The 18,667-nt window shown below is 36.2% G+C and overlaps 1 protein-coding gene across 1 annotated transcript; it reads left to right on the forward strand.

Moving 5' to 3' along the window:
• Nucleotides 1–16,520: 16,520 nt before the first annotated feature.
• LOC100028452 (olfactory receptor 13A1-like) lies at nucleotides 16,521–17,453 on the forward strand. Its single transcript, XM_001378445.4, has one exon. The coding sequence runs from the start codon at nucleotides 16,521–16,523 to the stop codon at nucleotides 17,451–17,453; it is 933 nt and encodes a 310-aa protein (XP_001378482.3).
• The last annotated feature ends 1,214 nt before the right edge of the window (nucleotides 17,454–18,667 follow it).

The following is an 18,667-nucleotide window of genomic DNA, read 5'->3' on the forward strand; positions in this document are numbered from 1 at the left end:
TAACAAGAGGTAAAGGTGTCCATTTAGTAGCTGAAGTGAAATGTAATTATAATCCTCACCTACACATTTGTAAAAATGTAAATGGATGAGGCATAATAGTCTTATACCAGAAGAACTGGGAAGTTGTTTCTAGGGAATGGTACCCCTTAATGTCTCCCAAGAGGGAGCATCTCCAATTTGAAACTTCCGCTTACTCTACCCTTCCACCAGAATGATCTTGATTCTTGGTGACTTTTTTTAGAGCCAACACATCAACCATACAGAGGTTTGGTTTTTTCTTGACTCTTCTGCCTCATTTTTGTAATGATGGCAGTAATAGATTAAAAAAAATCTTAGCCAAGGTTGAAAGATTGCTACACCTGAAAAAATATTTGTGACATGTATCCATTAGCTTCTAAGGTTTGTTTGTTTTTTAATGTCACACAGCAGACTCATGTGAATTGTGAATTTTATATTTACCCCACCCTGCTTTGTCTTTAGAATTTTATCAACCAGGAATGTATTCACCCCCACTTGAGGATTAAATATGGGGGAGGAAGGTATATGGCCCTTGTGGGCTAGCAAGTACAAATCAGAAACAACTGACTGATCCCCTTGGCTGTCCAAAGCCAAGTTTAATTCACCATTGGTACATGTGAAATACAGGAAGTGATATAAAGAACTGCCTTTATATTTTGTATAACTTCCTGTGAGAGGGACTTGGTGGTAGAACTTGACTTGGCGGAGCTCAAGTGTAAGGCCTCAGACTGCTTCCCTGAGACAATCACATGGTGAGTGTTAAGGCTAACTCACCTTTCCTTGGCTTTCTTTAGGCACCAGCCTCCAGGGAGGCCACTCATCCAGCCTTGTGGCTGGAAGACAAGCTAGATTTAATCTTCTGGGAAGGTCCTTTGACTGAGGCCTCTGAACTCCCACTGGGTTCAGACCGGGCCGGGCCAGCTATCCTCCCCTTTTCCCTCTCTCTCATTCTTAATTTCTTCCTTCTATTGCAAATAAACCACCATAAAATTCCATTCTGACAGTGGGTTTGTTTGCTATTGTAATTAAATAAGCTATCATAACTTTGGGGATTTTGATACCTTTAGAATGTGCATTACCTGTTTTACTACTGTTCTTTATTAAAAAAAAACTGTTACTTTGTAAAAATCATTTGCACTCACACAGAGTGGATCATGGCAAATTAGAAAAGGAAATGGATCTTATTTTTGGTGAGAAAGTTTTGTATTCTACCTTTCCTTAGGTGACACAGTATGCCCATGATTTTAAGCTATATATTTTCTATTTTTAAAACATTTTTATTACTTTTTTTTTTGCCCTAATGTCAGTGCCTACCCAAAAAGCTTTAGACTATAAAAATTATGTCATTGATTGTTTTAAAAAATTATGGGATTTTGCTTAATGATTGTGTCTGATTCCAGAAGAAGGGGGGAAAAGAGCCATTATATAGTGCCAAGAAGGACAAGATCAAGGAGACCAACCAATCCCAAAGGGGTTGATGGAAATCTGCACAGTACCAAGAAGCACAAGGTCAAATAGGACCAAACTATCCTATGTGGATTGATGACATTCCATGCCAAGACCACAAGGACTTGATTATGTGTGAGACTCGAGGTTGTGGCTGTTATATCAGGGACATAACATCAATGATTCTGGCTCTATCCTGGATCTAATTTGCTCCCATAAATCTAGTCCCTTTTCTGTCTTTCATAGTGTGGCAAACTTTTTGGAGTCCTGGCTACCAACTGGGTAAATGCATAATTGCTTAAATCACTTTAATTGGGCCCTGATTCAAGGACCTGTTATAGGTTCATTTTCCTTTAGTTAGAATTTTGACACATACACATTTGATAGTCTATATTCCATCCAGAAATTATATTTTTTCTTTTATTTGTATTTTTAATTTTTTTTTATTTCTTTTGCCAACTGATTTATATACCTCATAACTCAGCCATGCATCCCTAAGTGATCCCTGTGTTTTTCAACATCCTCTTCAGGGAGGAATGTACAATTATTCTAAAATGAAAAAGTTTAAATTTTTTTTGAGAGTAATTTTAGGAGAAGAAACATGTTAATTCTCTGAATTCAGAAAGTGAACTGTTTGGAGAAGGCACAATGAAGATGCTTGCATAGACAACATGCTATATCAGAAGATCCAGAGTGAACTTTGAGGTGTGGTGATTTGAACTGAGTGAGGCTGAATGCATTTGTTTTTGTTTGTATACTCTTATGCCAAAGAGGACAGCCCCCTAACTGGCTTTTTGTCAATGCACCTAGAAATCAAGGGTTTTTTTCTTTTCTCTTTTATCCTCAAATTATTGTAATTTAAAAGTTGATTATGTTAAATGATCAAATTGGGGAGAGTAGCTGCCACAAATTGATCATCAGGGGGGGAATGTATAATTGAAAATCTGTTACCCTAAAAAAGAACTACATTTTATGGGAGCCCACTGAATTCCTGTCATTAATTATTTCCTGTACACAAGGAATAAATTGAGTGGGCAGTCCTACTTTCTCTCTCTTTGGCTTGATGTTGTAAGCATGGTAGTGGTAAGTGCAGGGGTTTTGAATAGGCTACTTAGTCATGGGCACATAGTTTTTATTTTGTGTCCCCTTTATTCCTTTATTTCTAATGATCATTAATAAATCTCTTAAAATATAATATTTTTTAATTTGAGATTTAATTTTAATTTTTACAGAAGGAAAGAGACATAGACACATATCTTCTGTCTATTTCAGCATGTAATGATAGGAAGTCAGTGGGCTCCTGGGATATGAAGTTAAAAAGCATGAGATTTCCAATTATACACTGGCTAAATGCTCATCAATTGTATTAGTCTTTTTAGAGAATCAGATTTAATTTAGATTTATGAGTTCTAAAGTCTATTTAGATTTAATTTATTTCTCTATTTAAATGTCTACAATTTGCTTTCTTGCCTTCATTTTTTCATTGCCTTACTTCTAATTTTTAGATGAATATTCAACTTACTAAACCTTCTCTTTTACATTATATTTATATTTATCTATATTTTTCCACACATACATATTTCAAAGAAATAGAATTACTTCTAAAGATTACTTAACTACTTGCTTGAAATTTAAGTGTGGTTTCTCCTATGATTGTCCAGTGTATAACTAATTTTACTATTTGCTCTTTTAGTTATTTATTATTTAATTCCATTCCTTACTTTAACAAAACTATCATTAAGAATTTCCTTTCTCTTATATTTCAGTCTCTTCCTTTATGACTTGCCATCTTTGTCTACAATACCTTTTAAATTTAGCTAAAAATAACTGAAAAATAAATTTTAAATTTTAAAATTGGGAGTACAGTTGTATTTTTGCTGGAGATGATCTGTAGATTACTTTTATTGCTTCTTCTTTTGAATTCTAAAGTCTGAACAAGTTTTATTGTATTTTTTCTTTCTTTAGAATAGATATTTTGACTTCTCAATTTCTTGTGGAAGGCTTATGTTCCTTGCTCTGTTTTCAAGTTATTATATTTTGCTTCTATAAAAAGCATGCACTTTTAATATTATTGATTTTACTTCTAGTTTTCCAGATTGTCTATCACTATAACTTCAGTAAACTTGATTATTCCAACCTATTTTTAATACATTTTTTCTCTTGGTAGACACTCTCCATCATGGATTTAAATTTTCCTATTCAACTAATTTCTGAAATGCATATCATAAATTATGTCATTTGTAGTTTTCTATTTTACCTCCAAATTCTAATTTGTCTCATAATATTTTAGAACATATTGCCATTATTTCATGTTATTTTGAGATTTCAAGGGATGTTCTGATAAGATAGAGGTCAAATTACCTATGTATTGCAATGTTAATATCCTATTGCCTTATTGCCTCACATAAACTCTTTCCTCATATATCTTGACATCTTCTCCCATCCTTTCCACTCCACTCTTCTTCCTTTGCTTCTTTCTTTCTCTAACATTTTACCTACAAACACAGTGGACACTAGTATCCTAATCTCATATTCTTAAGGTGTTTTAAAAGGATTAATTAAAGATAGCACATAAGACATATTTTTCTTTATTGAATTTCTTGCTCACTGGGGGGAGCCAACAGACCCCCCCACTGGTTGACACGGCCACATTGGGAAGCTGGGGAACTGCAAATCAGCCCTCCTGAGAACAAAAAGCCCCACACTAAACTCCTTCTGTGACTTCTCTCTCCAACTTTCCCTACCAATGGACTTGTTATGATTATTATTCTCTCCCCAATACAAGAGAAATAATACTAGAGCAAATACTTATAGGATCAATACATATATACCACACTTTAAGCCCCATAGATTATTACCCCAAAAGATTGCAATTACAGAATTAAAGCCCACACTTTATTTCTCATAACCCCTCCGTTCTCAAACACAGACATGCTCCAAGGGACTACAACAAACACTGGCCAAATTCTTGAGCACTATAAAAAAATCTTTCCTTACAGTTATCACACTCCAGAGAATTTGTTGATGAACAGAAACAAGGTAGCATTGCTAGGCACTTCAAAGCAACACAAGAAAAACAGAACTTGTAAATTGAGGAAAACCCCAAAAGTGGTCTGCTTTAAGTCACCTTTTAACTTTGCACCTAGATATGAAAATGTTGTTATTCATCTCCCAAACAATTGTGATTGATAGTTAAAGCTGATCAAAAGCAAAATGATCCTCTAAGCAAGTCAAGGGGTACTAACCTGCAAATGGCTTTATTCATATTAATCGTATCCATCACAGAGTGTTGTAGAAACCTAGTAAATGATCACAGAATTCTTTGTTGTAGTAGAATCACAAGAGTGTTGTTTAGGTGATTTGATAATATACAATCAGAATGTAGAATGTCACATATGTAGAAAATTGGTTGTGTGTCAAAGAAATATGAACATGAAAACCTATATAATAAAGGAAACACAGCACCATGGCAAGAGCACTGTGTGTGATGCCTGTATACGTGGGTCTGAACACACAGTGTTTCTAATCTCCATTATTCCACTGGATCACCACACTTAGATGGAAAAAGACCTCAGATATCAGAGAGACCACTGGATGGATCTCAATCACTCACTGGAAGAAATATATTTGAAAATATATCAACCAAGCAGGAAAATTATGTTTCACCTTAAATCCTCAAACTTCATTCTAAGAAATGTAAAAACTTGTATTTGGTCCAGGTCTCTTTCATTTAGAGAAGCAATATAACTGGATTCGGAAAGAGTTAAGCTTAGGCTTCACCTCGGAGAAAAAGTAGTGCAGACCATCCTTTACTCTCTGGACAGATAATTAAGGGTAATTAAGTTGAATAGAAATTCAGTTTTTAATTTGTGTGGCAAATTTCCTTCATTTAGAGAGCTCTCTATAGCAATGTAATCACAGGTCCAATTCCAGCCATTATCTTTCATTGGAACAGGTAGGTGACACAATGGATACAACCCTGGTCTTAAAATCAGGATGACTCATCTTCATGAATTCAAATCAGGCCTCTGACACTTACTAGCTTTGTGACCCTGGCCAAGTCACTTAGCCCTGTTTACCTCAGTTCCTCATCTATAAAATGAGTATGAAATGGAAATGTCAAACCAACCCAGTATCTTTGTCAGCAAAACTCAAAAATAGAGTCATAAAAAATTAGACAAGTCTGAAATGACTGAACAACAAAAATCTTTCATTAAGCAGTTACTTTCTTTACAGTTTCCATGGAGCTTTGTGGAAATGTTAAAGCCTGTGAAGAAAGGCATGCCCAGTCTCTGTCAGACCTCTATACCTTAAAGTACAGGGAACAGGAAACTAAGATTACAGATCAGGGCTTGTCCTTTAAAAATTAATAAGGTAAATGTTTTCACTCTTCTCCTGTCTTCCAAATCCTCCCTTCCTAACTTTGTAGTACTCCTTTATGTACCTTCAATGACAGTATTTAGGGTCATTGCATCTAGGGACTACAGGTTGCCTTTTGGTGGCACTGAGTACCTCACTTAGATGTACTTCTTCCTAAACCATAACTCATGGTCTAGATTGCTTGCTCTCTCTCCATCTTCCCCTTTATACAATCTTTCTTTCAGTTCTCCCTTTAAGAAGTATTGCTGGGAGCCATCAGGCCACGATGTCTTGACAAGGTCACACATGGTGGCTAAGAGGTCACAGAGTGGCCCCTTGGCAAGAAGGAGTTGCTCACATAGCCCCCTCTGCTTGACTTCTCTCATTAACATCCCTTACTAATGGAATTGACATGACTGGTATCCCCTCCCTAACCTCAGAAGGAATAATATAAGAGTAAAATACCTGTACTCTATTTCCCCAAAACATTACCATAAGATCAGAATCTCAAACTCATTCCCAAAAGACTATCATGGGTTAACTTTTACTTAGGCGCATAATTCCCAGTAAAACAGTAGCCACAAGCCAAGCCCAGAACTTTCCCACTCACAGAAACATTCTCTTGAAGCCAGCATACAAATCAGTCATAAAGGTCCATATAAAATCTGCAGGTACAACAAGCTTTACCATGCCTCATTGACTCAATTTCACTAACCAGAAACTTCCTGCTAAAATGATCAGCCTTATAATTAATCTGAATTGTATTCCCCATACTCCTCTAATCCTCCAGGATTAGCATTGTGATTATTGAATTGCCTATAAGAGTTTCTGATTGATTATTTCTTTTTTGGTAAAAGCAATAAGGAAATTTCCTTGACTGTTTGTAAGCTCAAGCTCCTCACAGGGTAATAAGAAAATTAACCCTCTTGTGATGAAGTCATTTATCTTAAGCAAGACCTTTATTCATCCTGTCAAAATCTGTAAGCACAATACAAAAATAAAGGATGTTAATCAAGTGGTTTGTTAAAAGTTAATGTATCATTTTTTCAATTAGCTCTATTTGGACATTGTATTAGATAATGTATCTGGGTACCAAGAAAATGGGTATAAAATAAAGATCAGGCCTGGGGATGGTGGAGCAGCTACCATATGCAAAGCATGCCCATGGCTGAATGATATACACAGCTGTCTTTCATTTTTTATTTTCTTGACTGGTGGTATGTTCACCACCTGCTGGGAACGCCTGGAGTCAGGAGTGAGGCTGCATCCTGCTTGTGACAATCCCCGAGAGAGTGGAGGGAGGAAGCACTCCCATTGAGCTACTAGGCTAAGAGGAAAGTAAAGTGAGAAATGTCCTCAGGCTCATGGAAAGGGGGAGGGAAACAGCTCTGCCCTGAACTCCTCTGGCTTCCTAGTAAAAAACTCTGGCAGGTAACTGCAGTGCCCTTGTTTGGCAGATGTGTCATAGGTTTACCATCACTTTCCTATGATCATTTGGAATATCTAAGATTAGACTCCAGATGGGGAGTTAGTAGGAGAAATAGAAGTGAAAATAATTGATTTCATAATGGGGATCACACATTATTCCCTGCCTCACTGCTTCCCCACTCCCAGTGATTCTAGAAATACTTCATTTGACAGTAGAAAATAAATACCAATGAAACATTTATAACAACTGCAAATTATTTGAGCTGAAATGCTAGGTGCTACAATGTTGATTCTGCACATCATATGAAAGGATTACAGCTACCTTCTTTGACTTTTACTTGATAGCCATGGTAACTTTACATATCCTCAGTATTCAGTATCATAGTCCATTTGTTACATTAAAAGAGTCACATTTTGAGTGAGCAATTGAGAGGGATATTTAATTGCCCTGTAGAGGTTTAACTTTAAATTACTGTCTCCAGGGCCCTCTGGAGCTGATGCTTATGCTTTATGCATATGCTTTAAATTAACCAAAGTCTATTTAAAGACCATTTGAAGCATGGCTCAGAGTGCTATATCTGTATTGCTCCAGAAATGAGCTTATTTTGAAACCTCCACTCATCAGATCAATAGCGTTTAAAATTCCCCTTTATGATTGATTGAAAGCAGGAACCCAGGAAGCTTAGAACAGAAGACATTCTGTGAGTATGAGAAGGCATTATCCTTTCTTTTGAATAGTCAGGATTCTTAGTGACCAAATGAATTTTTTTTGTTATATGCATTGTTGCTGTAATTCTTGATGAATACTTAGAAAATAATGTTGGTCACTGATATAGTCCTAATCATTCATCAGCAAACACCTCTTACAATGAAGTTTCAATAGAATGATACAAGACTGGCAAACATTTGCCTCACTCCTCTATCATGTCCATGCAGAGTTGAAGGGCTAGGGGACAAGTGATGTGATAACAGATTTCACATATGTGGAAGAAAGGTTTGACTCTCTCCACGTTCAGACGTGGGTCACACATGAGTGTCCATGAAGCCAGGTGACCCTGGGTGGAATTCAGACCTTAGCCACATACTATGTGATCTGGGCAAGTTTCTTAACCTCTTAATATTCTAGGTAACTCTCTAAGACCAAACACGAGCAGGTGCTGACTGCTATGGATAGAGGGAGTTTCCTTATCTAGAAGTTCCCTAAGTGAATGAATCTGCAGGTTCAGTCCCTATTTCTGGAAAGCCCCAGATAAGAGAGATAGGAGCCATGGAGGGAAGTTACAAAGAGGCAAATTTGGTCTTGGTGTATGGAGAAAATACCCGTAAATCAGAATTATCCAGAACTGAATGGACTCCATATGGAGGCAGGGAATTTTCCATTTATTGGATGGTCCTCAAGTGTAAGCTGAATGACAACTTTCTGGGAATATTATATAAGGAAATCTATGGGTTATGAGGTATCAGCTATTGAACCAACTCTTAGTCTTGAAATTCTGTGATTCCATTCATAAGTAGGACACAGGTCACTTGGATTTAAGTAGCCAATATGACAAGCCAATTTCTGCTTTTACATTGCATTCGAATTCTGCCATTGGGGCTTATTGTCTTTGAAGCCTCATTCATATAAATTCATTGCTCTAAGTTGATGTTTCCCATTTTGAACTAAAATTATGACCTTTGAATAAAGAAATCACAAAGTGGGTTTATATGAATATGCATTGATACTTTCATTATTTTGAAAAATATTTAGAGTATATATTGGGTTTTCATAGAGAAAGTTTCAGATTCAGATGATGAGGTAATAACAAAATTTAATGGGAAAAGCATTGGCCCTGGAGTCAGAGGAATAGGATTCAAATTTTACTTTTTTTACACTGGCAACTTGCTTGATGTTGGTCAATCACTTCACTACTTGGACCTCAGTTTCCTGACTTGTAAAATGAGTGGATTGTAATAGCTGAACTCTAGGTTCCCTTCTTGTTCATGGCACTATCTAATGAAAATGGCCTTTCCTTTAAGTCCCATGAATGTCATTCCATTTTATTCAACAGAACTTTGTTAATTCTGTGTAGACATTGTGTTAGGTGCTGAAAAGGTGATGTGGCCACTGCATTTCCCTTAAGGAATTTAAAATTTAAGAAGAAGGCATTTCAATAAACAATTTTACTTGGCCAGTTCTGAGGAAAGCTTATAACTGAGGATATAAGAAAAGACTTCATGGAAGAATCGCTGCCTATTTAGAAATTTGAAGGAAAAGAATGACTTTAGGACTCAGAGAATGGAGGAGGAGTGGATGATAGTGGGGAACAGTTATTCATTGTCTTTATGTAAATTCTCATCCTCATCCGCTTTCTTATCAAATATTAGAAAAATGAGAGAAAATAAATGAATTCATATAGCACTTTAACCTTTGCAATGCAAATTGCATCTATGAACCCACCTGAAAAATGCATAGGAGCAGGAGAAAGGAGGATCTAATCTAATGACAGCGTGGATAGAAGATACAAAGGAAAGTACTGACACAGTTAGTATAGGGATGAATTGTGACAGGCCTTAAATGGCAAGGAGAGAATTTTTTATTTGAATTCAGTAAATGTTTATACATGCATTTTCAAGATTGTGTGGGGTTTGTGTTTCCATTAGTTTATAATGTGAATGTTTTTTTTTCTTTTTTTGTGCTTTGGTTTGAGGGCTTCAAGGGCAGCTAGATGGTGCAGTGGATAAAATGCCAGACAAGGAGTCAGGAAGACTCATCTTCAAGAGTTCAAATCTGGCCTCAGACATTGACTAGCTGTGTAAACCTGGGCAAGTGACTTAACTATGTTTGTCTCAGTTTCTTCATCTGTAAAATGAAGCAGGGAAGGAAATACTACTTACTATGTTTGTCAAGAAAACCCCAGATGGATTTTGAAGGAGTCCAACACAACTGAGGAACAACCGAACAACAAGAAATACTTCAAAGGGCCTACTTGAACTCTAAAGAGAAAGTTCCCTGTCCATCGCAATAGGTAAATATCATTCAATGACATTAATTTGGAAATAATGTTTAGGAAATAGCCAAAGACATAATAGAGATCAACAATGTCATGTGAAATCTGATTTCTCTGATTTTATGTGAATCCCACCGTAGTATTTTTTTGCTTTCTAAATTCAGAATGAAAAGAAAAATTCACTAAAAGAAAAGAAAATATTCAAAGTGACCCATTAGAATTCTGTCAAGGTACAGTTTTATCAATCAATAGGTAACCAACAAACAGCTATGTAGGTGTCCATGGAGTTAGGAAGACCCAAGCTAAAATCTGGCATCAGATATTTCCTCCATGTATGACCCTGAGCAATTCTGTTTTTTTTTTTTAAGTATCTTTCTCTATAAAATTAGGATAACAACCACACTTTACCTAGGGTTATGATAATAGGATAAAAGGAAATATTTGTAAAAGGCTTCCCCAAATCAAAATATGTTGTTTAACATGTTTAAACTTTAGTACTTTAAACGGATGTTTAAAGTACTACATACAAATCTTAGCTACCATCATTTTCTCACTCATTTTTCAATTTTACACAACTCTTCACATGTCCTCTTGGGGTTTTCTTGGCAAATATACTGAAGTAGCTTGCCATTTCTTTTCCTATCTCAATTTATAAATGATACAACTGAGGCAAGCAGGGTTAAGTGACTTGCCCAGTGTCACATAGAGAGCAATTGTGAATCTCTGTCCATAGTTCTCCTCCCTTAAATGTATTCATCATTTTCACTTCATATTCTCAATTGATAGTTTTAGGTCATAGCTTTATGGTCTGGTGGTTTTTCCTATTTTCTCCCAACATGCCAGTGTCTAACTTTTCCATCTCTTATTTGATATCACCCAGTTTACCTTGCCTTATAGATCTTATATTAAACCTTCATGTGCAATATTGTTCCTTATAACCTTTGACTTTCCTTTTATCAACAGCCCTAATCTCAGCTGACTTCCTTTCATCTTTGTCCCAACCACTTCATTAATGCTGATGCTACTTGTGGTTGTCCTCTGCTCTTCCCCAATAATGTGGAATTTACCTTCTGTCTGGAGGGGATCATTCTTCTCAAAGCTTTTATCATGGGAATACTCTCACTGGGTTTTCTTTGCAAAGATACTGGAGAGGTTTGCCATGTCCTTTCCCAAAGGATTTCCTTTTGTCAGAATTCCCCACCTTAACCAGTGCATCTTGGGTGACCTTATGTTGTATAGCTTACAGTTCCATGGAGGTATGTGAGACCCTCTTCCCTGACAAGGCAGGGATCCAGAAAAGGAAGAAAAGAGTAGCTGGATTTGGTCAGAGACCCCCAGCATCCCCAAGGTGAAAGAGATGTTAGTTTATTTTGTCCTAACACTGTTTCTTGTATTCTTCTTGACAACAAATGGCCATTCAGCTTCCTTTGGAAATCCTAGAATGTGGAAAAACTCACTCTCAGGTGTTCTTAGTTGGGGGTTCAAGAGCTTATTTTTGTTTTTATAATATTTTGATAACTCCATTTAAACAAATTCCTGTGTTATTCTATGTATTTTAATACATGAATTTAAAATTTATTTCAAAGAGATTCACAGACTTCATAAGATTATAAAAGAAGTCAATGATACAAAGAGTGAACCCCCACACAACCTGCTAATGTAGCCTATGACAATTTCCATTGTGGTGAATAAATAGTAGGCAAAATTGAACTGGAAGAAAAGATGAAATTGTAGTGGTGGTCTTAGATATTAATTTTAACCAACCCCAGCATAAAGCCATCTTTTCTATTCAACATTCTCTTGATTTCCTTCATGGTGGATAATATTAGAATAGTAAAATTAAAGTAACAGTTGATTGGAACAAAATTGTGAACAGTCATTTCATAAGAGCTTTGTTGAATTCCAATGATGGATGGGAAACTTTCTTCATATTGCTCTGAGTACAGATGTTGGACTAGTTTTTTAAAGGTCCTTTTCTTTTGAAATTCAAGAAGAGGAATATACTTGTTGTTTTAAAATCAAATTGTCATGAGTATTGATCTGAAACCTGTATCCTTTTAAATTCCAACTTGATTTTCCTCTGTAGGGTAAAGGCTTGTTATTCTTTTACAGCTTTGACATTTTGAATATTTATTCAACTGTTTTAAGATAGATATTTATGACTTTTACAAGGTAAAAATCCTGGATCATTTGGTCAAACCTCATTTAAAAATTTTTTAACTACTCATTATTCTGGACTTCTCTGGATGAATTTCAAGTTTCTGATAATGTTATTAAAATGTGTTTCTCAGGAATAAATGCAATATTTTAGATATTCAAAGTTCAATACAATGTTCATTTATTTTGCTATGTTTTCCGAAGTGTTCAAGATATTGGTTCTTATAACCTAATCTTGACAATAATTGGCAAATCAATTAATTTAATTCTCTATTCTCCCCCCACATACCCACAAGTTAAATGCCATAAAGACAAGAGTGGCCAATCCTTACTTGTGTAACAGATTTTAAATTCACCTTGTAGTCTCTAAATGTAGTCTTATGAAATTTTACTTGTTTAACTCATACCACAAGATGAGAGAGCCCTGTCCAAAATATGAATATATTATAACAGAAACTTCTATATCCAAATGCATCATCCACCTCAGAACAAAATTATATGTAGATTGATTATAGCTTAAATAGAAACTAAAGAAATATCTAAACATTTTTATTTAAATATCATCCTTTAAAATTTCTATGGCCAACATATCTGATTTCAATTATCTGAAGGTCAAATATCCCAGTGAGATATTCCTAAGGATCCATAAAATGGAAGCATATAGTAAAATGGATCAGAAACTAGAATCCAACAATATGTTTTTTACAAGAAACACATTTGAAACAAAAAGGTGCACATGTAATTTATTAAGCTTTAGCTGAATTTAAAATCAATCTTGATTTTAGACAAAGCAAAAGCAAAAATAGGTTTTAAAAAGTAAGCAATCAGGGAAATGATATTTTAATAAAGGGTGGCAGACAATAAATTAATATAAAAATTTTATATCAAGTCTTTCTGTTAAAGGCAATTTTTTGAATTATGTAGGGAATGGAGTCAAATTTTTAAAAATAAAAATGATTTCCCAGTTAATATTTTGTCAAGTGATATAAACAGTCAGCTATAAAAAGAAGACTTGAAACCAATCTATTTTCATAGAATGAAATGCTCTTAATCATTGTTGATTGGTGAAAGGCCAATTGAAACAACTCTAAGGTGCCAATTCACACCTATTATAAACCAAGCTTTGCTTTTATTTTTTTTAAACATTGTCTTCTTCTGAATTTCTGTCTCAGTCTTTCCTTCTCCTGTAGTAGTTTTTATAGTCAGATTCTTTTTTGTAGTTCCTCATTTTTCCATCCCATTTCTTTATTTTGAATTTCATGGTAAATTTGGGCTCTTCTCATCTCTACATGGGGAGGCATTGTCCCAAGTTTTAGGCTTCTTGTAATGCTCTTTTCAGAGCTAAATTGGGTGTGTACAAGTTTTTTGGTGCTTCCAAGGTTCTGTAATCTGGGGAGAGACCCTACCAGTGAACAATTGTCATGTTCTTTGTACTCTGATCTTTACCTGAGAAAGGCTTCTTCTTTCCTGCATCTACAAGTAGCAGAGCTCCATTTGGCCCTGGAACTGTGACTGGGGCCCTGTTCTTCAGCTTCCTTTATGATTCTATTGTCTGCCTTGAAACTACTCTCTTATGATTGTCTTGTAGTTCTCTTCTCTGCACAGGTAATTGCAACACAGAACTGCATATTGGCAATAGAAATACCAATTAATTTCAACTGGACTTAAAGTCAGCAAAGTATCCATTTGATCTCTTTCTGATTAGTTGTCTGACCTCCTTGTCATCTCAGAGTTCCTATTAAGCAGTACATTCTTTATGGTTGAGCACCGGTCCCAATGCCACAGATGTCTCTTGCTCATCTCCTAAATTGGCTTGATCTGAGAAAATTTATTTTGGCACTCATGCTCTAAAGTTTAATTTTAATTACCTTAAAGTTGTTGGAGTGTTGGAAGAATAACTGGGAGACTTACCTAGGTGACTACTTCTTCTCTGCCCTCTTTGCTCTGCCCCTCCTTCCTACATAGTCTATTTTTAAATGCCTTACCTCCTACTTCAGAATCTATACTATGTATTGGTTCCATGGCAGAAGAGAAGTAAAGGCTAGGCAATTGGTTTTAAGTGACTTGTATAGGATCCAACAACTAGGAAATATCTAAGGCCAGATTTGAAACCAGGACCTCCTGTTCCATGCTTGGCTCTCTATTCACTGAGCCATTTAGTTGACCAGATTTATAGCCTTGATGGTGCCTCTGAAGTCTCTCACCTGAATGTCAAATAAAGTATGAAAATTTTATAGGATAAGAATTCACTGAATGTTTCTAAACAAGACCTAATACTTTCAAAACAACAGTTATGGATAATTGGGGCCTATATTGGGGTATTAAAAGTCACATCACTATTATGATCACATAATATTATGTACTTAGTCAGCTGGCTAGGAATATATGAAGCACAGTTTCATGGGGACAATTTATAGTTGGATTTTCAATTAAATAGGAAATTCCTCAAATCCTAAAGGAAAGAAAGCAAGAGAGAGTGAGAGTAAATGAGCAAAAGACAGAGAGAAGAGGCTATGCACAGAGCAGTATTTACTGAGCACCTTCAACAGGTATCCTTCATTGGTATGAACTGAGGAGATGACAAGAGATAGCTAAGTTCTGCTCTGGGCCTCTAGAGCTCATAATATATATATATATATGAACCTGGATCAAGTCACTACTGTAAAGGTTAAAAATTAAAGGGTTGGACTAAATTTATATGAGTGTGGTTGTCAAAATTTTTACTCAAGTCAGAATGAATTTTTATGGTAGATTATTTACAAAATAGAAAGAGTGAAAGGAGAGAGAGAGAAAAGAGAGAGAGAGAGGGAGAGAGAGAAAGAGAGGGGGGAGAGAGAGAGAGAGAGAGAGAGAGAGAGAGAGAGAGAGAGAGAGAGAGAGAGAGAGAGAGAGGAGAGAGAGAGAGAGAGAGAATTACTCCTGTCCAGTCAAAACCAGACAGGGTTTCAGAGACCCCAGAAAAGGGGGGTCCAGAGGTAAATTAAACAAGGGTTCTGTGCACAAGGCCTCCTATAAGAAGAGGGGCCTCTCCAGAGGCTAATACCTCCAAAAAGCCAGAAAAGGGAGTCAGCCTTTTCACTCACCCATGTGGCAGTCCTAAGGGAAGATCCAAGAGCAGTGTGAGGTCCCTAGCCAGAGCTCCTCCATGGCCAAATTTAAAGGAGAAAAAAACTGGTCATAGGAAGTTAACACCATTTTTAATGACAGTTCTTTGCATCACTTCCTGTGCCTTCCTTCCATTTTAAGTGGACCAACTACAGCTTAGTTTTGCTTCACACTGCCCAGGGGCAGTCAATCATTTTTGATTTGGGTTGTAGATCTCACACATACACACATATGGATTAAGTCAGGTTGTATAAATTCCTGGTAGCTAAAATCTAAATAGGCAGGGGACAGTTAATCCCTTCTTCACACTACACACTTCCTAACCTTTGTTTTTTAACTCATAAATGGGGAGTAGAGATGATACTACTATCTATGTCCCAAGGTGACTAAGATAAAAATACGTGGAAATCTTAAAAAAAGGCAGAAAAGTCACTAGACTATTTGGGGAAGAGGGTCATAACTTGTATAAGTTTTCATTTCATGTACCATGTATCAAAAATTTGCCTTATCTATGTGATATGTACTTCCATGCATATGTGAATATAGATATATGCATAGACATATCTGTATATCATATATATAATACAATAGCAGTACACATTCTGGACTGGAATGGGAAGATAAATAATGTGCAACCAAATGATGAAGGATCTGGAGGATAAGCAAATATACAAAAAGTTGGTTCATATTGGACAAATGCCAGATCCTGACAAAAAGAATACTCAAAGCAATAGAGTCCAGGGGAAGATCAAATCCCTAATATGAATTAATTCTAGATTTCATTTTAAGGAGTCTGATTATAGTATGAGTTTCTAAGGAAGGTTTAATGTTCTTTATTTTACTTGTGTTCTTGTTATGAAAGTTAATCCATAACTTCAATGAATGAGGAGTTTTAAATCAAGCATAAGTACTTAAATGTCTTCTCTTTTTCCTAGATGTTACTCCTCATCACATTTCAACCATTTGGTTAAGCCTTGAAAGTGTGGCCCAAGAAGCTCAGAAAACCCTCCTTGTTCAATGGCCATTAGTAACCATTCACAAGTCACAGAGTTTATCCTCCAAGGCTTCTCTGAACACCCCAGTCTCCGCATTCCATTATTTGGCTGTTTCCTCTCCTTGTATCTAGTAGCTCTCACAGGCAATGCCCTGATCATTACAGCCATCACTCTGAACTCAAGCCTCCAAAGCCCCATGTACTTTTTTTTGTTCAACTTGGCTACAATGGACATCATCTGTACCTCCTCTGTTCTACCCAAAGTGCTGGAGGGGCTGCTTTCAGAGGAGAATACTATCTCCTACGGGGGCTGCATGACCCAGCTCTATTTCCTCATTTGGTCTGGATCATCAGAATTACTTCTTTTCACTGTCATGGCATATGATCGTTATGTGGCCATCTGCCACCCCTTGCATTACAGCACCAGGATGACCAAGATGCTCTGTAATATGTTGGCAGCTAGTGTGTGGCTGATATGTGCCTTCAATTCCTCTGTAAACACTGGTCTGATGACACAACTGTCCTTCTGTGGACCCAATGTGATTACTCATTTCTTCTGTGAGATCCCTCCTCTGCTGTTGCTCTCCTGTACTTCCACCTACATTAACAGGGTCATGACTGTCTTGGCAGATGCCTTCTATGGCTTTATAAATTTTGTTCTAACCTTGGTGTCCTATGGGTTCATTATCTCCAGCATCCTGAAAATCCAGACATCAGAAGGGAAGAAGAGAGCATTCTCTACCTGCTCCTCCCATCTCATTGTGGTGTCCATGTATTACACTGCTGTTTTCTATGCCTATATTAGTCCTATTTGTGGCTATAATCCAGAGAGAAGTAAACTAGCTGGTGTTCTATACACCATGTTGAGCCCAACTTTGAATCCTCTGATCTATACTCTAAGGAACAAGGAGGTCAAAATGGCCCTCAGAAAGCTCTTCCCATGCTTTAGAAATTAAGCTGGGATTTTCATGCTTCTTTCCTTGGTTATATGTATGTTATAAGGCTGCTTATGCATGTAGTTAAGAAAAAAAGTGTTTTAAATAATCTGAATTTACAATATCCTTTGATGATTACCACGATCTCATATGTTTGGAATTACAAGACTCAGATTTATGAAGTTGTTGATTTCCTTCTCAGTATTGATTAAATCTGAATGAGTTGGTAACATCTCTATATTGTTTCCAGAAAATTCTCCTTTTCAAATTTTTTTTTTAAATAAGAAAAACATTTTAGTGTTGGAAACCAATATATTGTAGGTGCCTATGAATGTACACATGTGTCCTGGTATGCCCAAATGTCAGTTTGTATATAACAATATGTCAATAAAATCAATAATGTGCCCTTTCATAATAAATATAGCTTCAATTCACACCATTAAATATTATACCATATCATACTTCTCTCTCTCTGTCTCTCTGTCTCTCTATCTGTCTATGTATGTATGTATGTATGTATGTATGTATGTATGTATCTATTTATCTATCTATCTATCTATCTAGTTTCTATCTAATTGTAGTGAACCTTTCATTACCTCATGGAAATAGAGTTCCTCTTCCCCGGTGTTTGTGACATACCATTCCTGCTGAGTATGCCAAAACATAGAAATTTCAGTTCAAAGAAATCATGAGAAGAGGTCAACCCCCTTGTTCATTTTCTGGGGAGGATTGGGGAGTATAGATTGTTTCTCTTGAGAAGAGCTTTAAATCTCGTGTGCTGCTTACAATAAATGTTCATTATCCCTGCTTTGCTAATGTTCCAGTCTTTCTTTCTTGCATCTCTGTAGCTGTTCTTTGACAGCTCTAAGCTGTCCCCTGAAAGTTCTAAACTGTCACTATTGTGACTCCGTAGATGTCCCTGGCAGCTAATAATCTGTCCTAAAGGAAGTTTGACATTCTGGAAAGAGACTGGATTCAACTGAGTCAAAAAGGATAGTCTTAATTGCCAGCTCTTACACATACAGACTGTTGCTCATAACAAGTCCCTTAATCTCTTAGTACTATAGGCAATCCTTGAAGAGTAAGTTTCAGAGCTGGTCCTGTCCTTGGTCCTCATTGAAAGATTCCAACACCAATGAAATCATGGTTCCAATTCTAAGTTCTCTTCTAAATATATACACACATATGAAAAAATTAAAAATAACTCATGATTTTAATTTTTAATTACACATATT

Source organism: Monodelphis domestica, chromosome 1 (genome assembly GCF_027887165.1).
Source record: "Monodelphis domestica isolate mMonDom1 chromosome 1, mMonDom1.pri, whole genome shotgun sequence".
Taxonomy (NCBI): Eukaryota; Metazoa; Chordata; class Mammalia; order Didelphimorphia; family Didelphidae; genus Monodelphis; species Monodelphis domestica.

Excerpts from the sequence above, each read along its gene's own strand:
- LOC100028452 (XM_001378445.4), top strand. The coding sequence starts at position 16,521 with ATGGCCATTAGTAACCATTCACAAGTCACAGAGTTTATCCTCCAAGGC.